Genomic DNA, 8,971 nt, shown 5'->3' on the forward strand with positions numbered 1-8,971 from the left:
TTTTATAATTTTTTAATATTTGAGAGGAAGGAAATATTTTTTAAAGTATTTAGATATTTTAAAGAGAAAATCTTGTTAACCCATTAATTTAATGAGTGAGAAAATGAAAATTTTTAAAAATTTCTAAAAGTCATATTTTTTTTTTTTTAAATTTGATCTTTCCAAATACAATTAGAAGGTTTTTAAATCTTGAAATCCTTCAATTATAATTATTATTTTAATATTAGTCCATGCAAAATTTTAAAAATTAAAATATATAATATTTTAATCAAAAGAAAGGCAAAGCATAATAGAATTAAAAGATTGAGAATTAATAAATTTAAATTAAAAAGTGAATCTAAATACATGTTTGACACAAGATCAAAGATTTTAAATTATTTCCCAAAAGAAAGAAAAAATGAGCACACAGCCACACACTTTAAAAATCTGATTGGAGCTGAAATATAAAATATGATAAACTTTTAACAAAACTAGCTAATTAAGCTTAATAACTTGAGATATGGGCAATGAAAGAATCTATCTCCATGCGAGAAGCTCCACCTTCAGCCATTGATAGCCGGACAGACTCACCCAGTTCTGCTGCTCTCTTTTTCATTCCATCTCCTTCGTCTGAAGCCATTAGCCTCTTTACAGAACTTTCAACCATCTTTGCTGTGACAATCTCATCTCTGCGCGCCCATTCCTTAACAGTAACACCAATCTTAAGCAACTCTGTTATTAGGACTGCGTTTCTTGGTTGATCTGAATGCATTGGCCAAGCTGCAATTGGCACTCCCATGGTGATGCTTTCCATGCAAGAATTCCACCCACAGTGGCTCATAAAACCTCCTGTTGCTGGGTGGGATAAAATCTCCAGTTGGGGCACCCAATCTCTCAACACCAATCCCACGCCATCCACTGAATTCTCATACCCTATTGGGAGCTCAGCTTTTCTTTCATTTTCTCCTTTGAAAACATCTCCTTTGTCAGCATCTCTCAGCACCCAAATGAACTTTTGGCCACTTTGCTTCAACCCAATTGCTAGCTGCTCGATTTGTTCGTTGTTCATGGCTGTTGTAGTACCAAAAGACACGTAAATCACTGAGTTTCTTGCTTGTTTGTCCAGCCATTCCAAGCAAAAATGTTTTCCATCTGAGCCTTTTCTCTCTGCAGGTATAATTACTGGATTAAAAGGCCCTAAAGCCCAATGCTTCTTCTTAGTACTTCCCTCTGTTGTTTCATTCTGTTCTTTCTCGACCAAGTCCATGAAAGCACCTTCTATCAATCTGCATGTGTTGTATACACGCCCTGAATCGAGCTTATGGAACTGATATTGAGAATCAATAAAATCAGAGAACTCATCAGTGAAGCACCCTTCAAGAGTGGGAATTTCTTCTGGGATCACCCCATTTTCATGAATATTATGTCTCCCCATTCTTTCCCGTTGATACAAGCACATGGTAAAAGCAGATACGCTATGGAAATTGTAGGACTCTGCGTTGGAAATTAATTGAACTTCTTGTATAACAGACGCCATGAGAGAATCATGGATAACTATGACTTTTCTTGCTTTGCTCGAAAGTGAACGCAGAAGCACAGACACAGGCTCTCGAAGATGAGATGAGGCATGTTTGAAAGCAGGTATCAAATGAGCAGGGAACTTGTTCTTAGCATTTGGGTTGGGAGTAGGGGAAGCAAAAGGAGGGATTTCAAAGTCATGGAAATGGATATTAGTGATGGCGCGTACATCCCACCCATTAACGCGTAGCTTGGCCTGGGTGTTGTGGGTGGTGGTGCCGACGAGGTGGACCGGTATGCTGTAAGACTGGATGAGCCTGGAGAGTTCGAGGAGCTGGTTGAGGTGACCTTGTGCTGGTAGCGGCACCATAACCACAACTACTTGTGATTGTTTTGGGCCATCTTGGCCATTAAGAGCATGGACTCGTTGGTTTTGGTGGTTAGTCATATGATGACATTTGGAGAATTGGGTTTTAGGATATATAGGTTAATTATGTGTTTTCCATGAACTTGGATTCTGGTTTTTTCTTGGTTGTTTTGGGAACCTTTTTATAAGGGGATATGATATAATTCTCTAATCTATATAATATTGGACAATAATAGTAATTTAATTTATTTAGTGATATTAATTAAAATTGAGAGTTAAGAAATAATAATAATAATAATAATAATAAAATTTTTGTGTTAATTCAGTTTACTGTAAATTTAAAATATAAATATATAAAATTTATATATTTAATAGATAAATTTCTTTATATTTTTATATTTTAAATAAAAAAATTATATAATAAAAATAATATATGAATAATAATTTTATTTTAATCATTAATTATAATAGATTTCATATGGATACTACTGTAATCAAATATTATAATTAGATACAAGTGTTGCCTCAAATTAGATTCTCCTATAGACTAGGTAATAATAATACTATTATCTAAATCACAATTTGTGGTAAACTAGAAGTTAATTGCGGTCCAAGTGAAGTGATACGCTAGTTAATAATTAAATTTAGCTTGCTTAATTGTAAAAAAGTCACCATTAAGGCTTGTTTGATTATTCAGACTGAGCTGACGATTTCACATCTGGCGATTAGCAGATGTTTGCGAAGACTTTTTTTTAACAATTAATGACTTTTAATTTAATAATATTAAATTTAAATTAATTAATTAATTATATAAATAAAAAAAAAAAAACGTTTTTTCAATGGGTAGGTTGCTTTTTTTCCATCAATCAGGATTCCTAGTCGCAAGTGCCCAAATATATATGAATCTTTATAGCTAAATAATTTAGTTTTCAATTTTCAGTTAAAAAAACACTGGATATTAATAAACTCATTTTATATAAGTATTTTAAGGTAATTTTACATCTATTTTACTTTTTTAGTTTAGTAATTTTATACTTTTAATACTTATTTTAGTTAATTTATTAATTTTAGTTTCATTATATTTGATTTTTATAATTTTAATGTTTTTTTTATAGATTTTAATAAGGTTTAAAGGCAAAAAGGTTCATATAGAAAAAATTCAAAGTGATTTAGAAGTTTAAAGTAGTGTGAAAAGTGAAAAAAATTTACTTAAAGGAGAAGACCAGCCAAGACTTTCAAGGGCCTCAACATGCCCCGTGTTGAGGGTCATATGAAAATAAGAGTTAATCAGCAGGAATTTACATGAGGCGTGTAAATTCACACTAGGTCGTGTAAATAGAGATTTCAGAACAAAACACGCTGAAAGTTTCAGAGACTCCCACATGCCCCATGTAGCTGGTCGTGCAGAATCTAAATGCTCCTCCTCTGAATCAACATGAGGCATGTTAAAAATAATTTAAATCAACATGAGGCATGTGGGATGGCGCTGGTAGATTTGCTGACATGGAAAAATTTTCTCTTTTCACACATTTTACACCTTTTGTCTTTATCATTTTAGAGACTATTTTTAGGGCAAACCTTGAGGGGATATATAAATATCATATTCTCATTTTACAATAAGGAGAAAGAGAGAGAAAAATCAAAAGAGAAAGGAAAGAGGGAATCACGCCATTTCTAGGAGGAAGAACACCTGCAGAGCGACGTTTTTCAGCTTTCATTTTCAGAGATTTGGATCTTCTTTTTCTGGGTTCTTTTATTTTTAGTTTTATTTTCATGTTTTCTTGCTCTATTTCATATTTTCTACTTGTAAATACAAGTATGAGTGAGTAGATACTTAAGATTTCAGAGTTTGGTGTAATGATTTAAATTTTATTTGTGGATTTAGACTGGTTTTAACAAGATTTTAGTATATATAAGTTTTAATTCTTATCTTGTGTGCTTATTTACATATCCATTGTTGGTACCCTTTGGGTTTTGTTCTTAATATTAGATTGAAGGACCAAGAGGTGAAAATATGTGATAGATAATCAAGATAATGAACTTAATCACTTAGTGTTGGAAATAAACTAGTGGGTTAAGAGAAATTTCAAGTTGATTAAAATTCTTAAAGGGTTTTGGATAATTAAATATCGCATGAGAATGGGGTTTAGTTTCTTTTAAAATGCTCTTTAGTTTGCTTGAAAGAGAAATTAAAAGAAATCAGAATCAACTTCCTTCAAACTTATATTTCCCTTAATCTTGACTTTGCCTATTCAAATCCCAATGAAATTTACTTCATGAACCTTAACTCTAGAATTAATTTTTACCATTAATTAATTAAATTTTTTGTTACTTGCTGAAATTTTAGTATATTAGTATAGTGCTTAGAATTTTAATTGCTTAATTCATTATAATTTCCTTATTTTTTTCAATTTAATTTGCTGCACCTCTTACTCTATTTTTGGCACAAATTATTGATAGCTCAAATAATCATAACTTTTATAGTTTGGTGCTCAAACAACAAATCTCTGTGGGATGATATCTTTTCTTTACTACTTAAATGACCCGTATACTTGCAGAGTACGCAATCAGATATTAAGTAGGTAGATGTGATAAATAGATTGGATTGGATTATATGGGTTGGAATCATCTTGATTTTTATTATTTTTGATTTGTGGCTATTTTGATTCTCATTTTTTTTTATAAGTTTTAATCTTATTTTATATTGCAAGTTGTTTTAAATTAATTTTTAATTTAAAAATAAATTTTGTTCTTTTATTTTCCTAAGTAGACCTTAAATTTATGAATAATTTCATATTATAATCACATCCATGAATTCAAATGGGGATAGCTCAGAAATTACTATCTCTAATCTTATGTTATATAATGATCATATCCATATATATGTAGTCTATGTACTTGAGGATTGAAATCCTTATTTCTCCCATTAATCACCTTTCAAATTAATAACTTTTGTCCTAGAAAATAAGTTTTGTGATTTTAATTAGTACTTCAAATTTACAAAAAAATTAAAATTGTTATGCTTTCAAAACAGAAATCTATGGATATATAAATGCATATGAAACCCAAACTCTTACTAGAAATATGACTTAAATTTTTTTTTTTTTTTTTATATCTTTTAAGCATTTGGGCCTTCAAAAAATAATTAATGGGTAATATTTTCTTAAACACAAAGTCATTTTTAAAGAAAACGAATTTTTTCTATTAAAAAGTAAATCATTTATTAGATTTTGATAATTTTTTTTTGGTACAAATGGCTCCAATAGGGACTCAAATGTGAAACCTCATAGCTCTCAAGACAAGGGCGAAGCTACAGCTCCACTAGTGGGGTCAATTGACCCCACTCGAACTTTTTTTTTTAAATATTAATAGTTTCCATTAAAGTTTTATATATCTATAAGAGTCAAAATTTCATTAGAATATGTTCTAGTTTAGTAATTATTTAATTATTTATTGAAGAAATAACTTGTGAGATTCTTACATTTAATAATTACCTAATTATAATGTAGAAGCTAAAGTATAAAAAAATATTTAATATGAATAAATTACACATGTATTTTAATTGATTATTAATTAATTATTAATATTCATATTTAGTATGGTTAAAAAAATATATAAAATAAATATATAATTATTTTTTATGAAATATAGTAAATGATATAATTAAATATTATACATTTCATTTCAAAATAAAGTTTAATAAATTAAAATTTTAACATATTTTATTAAAAATATACTTATTTATTTGCTAATGACGCAATATTTTATAAATAAAAATATTTTTATTCAAATATTTTATAAATACATGAAAATAAAATTTTTACCCTCAGTGACTGAAAATTCTGGCTTCGCCATTGTCTGGAGATGGCTTTAATACTACTAAGCTAAGTTTATTGATGATTTTGATAATCTTATTAAAATATAAAAATATTTATACGTGCATAATATAAACATATACTATTAGTTTAATATTACAACCAAACATTGAAAGATATTCCTATGAAAAGCATTTTCTTACAAAACAACTTTCATGAAAAATATTGTTCAAATACAAGTTATTTTCCACAAAGCAAATAAAACCTTAGCAATTAATTAAAATTCTATCCCTAATAATATTGATTAGTAGCAGATCCATCACACCCTTTAACAATGAAGATTTTAGCAGTGCATTAAAATTCATCACTAAATGTCAATTTTTTTAACTAAATATAGATTAGCAGTAAATTATGATATCGCTTGTATTATTAATGACGGATCCATTAATCCATCACTCTATATACTCAATTTGAAAGGAATATTTATGAAGAAGTCAATTAGATCACGACTGATAACGTAGTATATCAATATTTACTAGACTTGGAAAAACAGAAAAATTCCCATCTATTTAAGTATGTGTACTTATTTGCCAAAGGACAAATTCTGCGTGCCATCTCTCATATAAAGTCCAATATCTGGAGATTACTTGCTGGATTTGCAATTGTGGATATATATGTAAGCTATAGATGTTGATGAGCATAGCTTGAGAGGGTAGTTAAATGTTGCTTTCTACATGCATTTTTTTTATAAATGTTTGTGTATTTATATGGAGAAAGAAAAGGAAACTGTCTTAATTAGCACAAGTTGTAAGAAAATAAAATATGCAGCAGAAAGTGATAGCATATCAAACTTTTTGTCTTTTGAAAACCATCTAATTTAAATAATATGATATACTCTATTATAAATAGGCCTTTTGGGGAAGTGTACCCACTAGAGATGATATGATATTTTTGTAAATTTAATTAGTATGTGCGTGATTTGCTCGTATAAGATATGATATAATATTTTTGTAATTTAATTAGTAAGTGCATAATTTGCTCATGAAAATGAGAGATTTAATTGGTTTAGATATGCTTATAGTTTCTCTAAAAATTGATGAGAATTTTCTATAAATATACGGATTGTATCAAGTAGTAAAGTAAAAATATCATTTCATAAGAATTTGTAGTTGAATACCAAACTATGATTGGAAGATTATTTGGGCTAATGGTAATATAAATAAGGCTTAAATATAAACAGACTCAGCAATTTTAATAGAACTAAAAGAAATAGGCAGTAAACAAAGTAAATAAACTCATAATCTAGGTAAAATTAAACTAAATTAACAATGAGTACTGAGAATAAAGACTAATTAATAGTGAAAATAATTTCAAAGTTGGGGTTTATGCCTAAATTGATAGGGATTTATCTTGGTTCAACCAATTCTTTTTTAAAAAATAGAGTTTAAAGGTAATCGATTCTAAAATACTTTAATCTCTTTTCAAGTATACTTAAGAGTATTTTAAGAAAAATCAAATCCTAATCTCGTATGGTATTTGATTCACCCAAAATTTATTAAGCTTTTTAATCAATCTATAAATCCTCTTATTCCTTAGTTTATCTCAAAATCTAGGTGATTAAATCCAAATCCTTGATTATCTATAAGTGATTTTCATCTCTCAGTCCTTCAATCAAAGATTAAAAATTATACTCAATGGCATTCAATACTAGGCAAGTCAATAAAACATACAAAGAAATGAATCAAAACTGATATTTATGTAAAATCTTGAATAAACCAATCCAAATTCATAAATTAATTTAAAATATTACACCCAACTCTAAAATCATAAAAAACTACTCACTTATCGTAATATTTATAAAGGAAAATGATGAAGTAGATGAAAGAAACATGAAAATAAGCTAAAAATAGGAAAACATAGATGAAAGAATCCAAAATCTCTGAATTCTACAGCTTCAGATGTCTCTAGCAGCCACCAAAATCTAGTAGTAATGGCGTCCTCCTTCTTTTCTTCCTTTCTATCATTTCTCCCTTTTTTTTCTTATGGAAAAGACAAGAAAATGATGCTTTTATATTGTCAGAAATTTGCCCTAAAATAGGTTAAAAAAGGGTAAGGACAATTGGGCCACAGGTGATGAGGTAAAAAATTTTCCAAGTCAGCATGCCTTTCGTGCCATCTAACATACCCAGTGTCAAATTCAGTGTATTTTGACATACCCAATGTTAGATCAAACTAAGGTTTCAAGCGCTACACTACCTAGCAACGCTGGGTATGCTAATCCTCATGCAAATTTCGGCCACAAAAATTTATCTTTTTCATTGTGCATGGCTTGCAATAAACCTAGTGTCGGATCATATGCTCTTCAACTTGCCTTATGCTGGATTCAGCGTAACCCATGCCATACCTCAAGCAAATTTCAATCGGTTTGATTCTTTGAATATAATTTCTTCAACTTTTTCATATCTTCAAGCTTTAAACCACCTTAAATCATCTCTCTTTGCACCATTGACCTTCAAATCACCTTAAAACCTATTAAAAACATCAAAATTCAAAAAATCAAATATAAACTAAAATTAATAATTTAACTAAAACAAAGACTAAAAATATAAAAAGACTAAATATTAAGGGAAAAATGGATGCAAAATTACCCTAAAATGTATATATGAAATGAGTGTATCAAAAGTTAATTTTAATAAAATAATATTTTTGAGGAAATTATATATGTGGTATTGACACATCGTAAAACATTGATCTTAAGATAACAAAAATAATCACTATTGAAACTATCGACACTCTTAAGGTATAAAGGCAATGGGTACTCTTTTATAAGTGCGGCATACAAGATTTTTGTTCAATATATGCATCAATCCAATAATACCTTTTACTTATCCACTTGTCCTAACAAGTCACCTCAACACAGATTGGATAGGAAACTCTGTATAACACCTTGCAACTACTAAGTATAAACATTCATTCTCAGACTCATTAACTCCCAGCATCTATTTTCATTTATTACAGTTTGCCACTAACTTAAGCATGAAAGTGCTAAGTAAGGAAACCCCACTTGACTCTTTGGCTATTTATTGTCTTTTTGGTCATCTTAAACCTACTCATAAAGAATCAAAACACACTAAGTGAGTACTTGGATGAGTGTCATGTGGTTTGAGACCCTTAAGTGGACTCGTACGATCACATGCTGAACATTAATTAAGTCTTTCAAATTTTCAAAAATAGATCAAACAAGCTCTCAGGGACAATTATCCCTTTAACTTTTAAAAATAAATAAAAAATT

General features: G+C 29.1%; 1 protein-coding gene across 1 annotated transcript; it reads right to left on the reverse strand.

Annotated features, from left to right (window-relative positions):
- Positions 1-303: 303 nt before the first annotated feature.
- Positions 304-2,086, reverse strand: LOC131178652 (zeatin O-glucosyltransferase-like). The gene has a single exon (XM_058143926.1). It carries the CDS (start codon positions 1,943-1,945, stop codon positions 485-487), a length of 1,461 nt encoding a protein of 486 aa, XP_057999909.1. The 5' UTR covers positions 1,946-2,086; the 3' UTR covers positions 304-484.
- Between the last annotated feature and the right edge of the window lie 6,885 nt (positions 2,087-8,971).

The sequence above is a fragment of the Hevea brasiliensis genome, chromosome 3 (genome assembly GCF_030052815.1).
Source record: "Hevea brasiliensis isolate MT/VB/25A 57/8 chromosome 3, ASM3005281v1, whole genome shotgun sequence".
NCBI classification, from domain to species: Eukaryota; Viridiplantae; Streptophyta; class Magnoliopsida; order Malpighiales; family Euphorbiaceae; genus Hevea; species Hevea brasiliensis.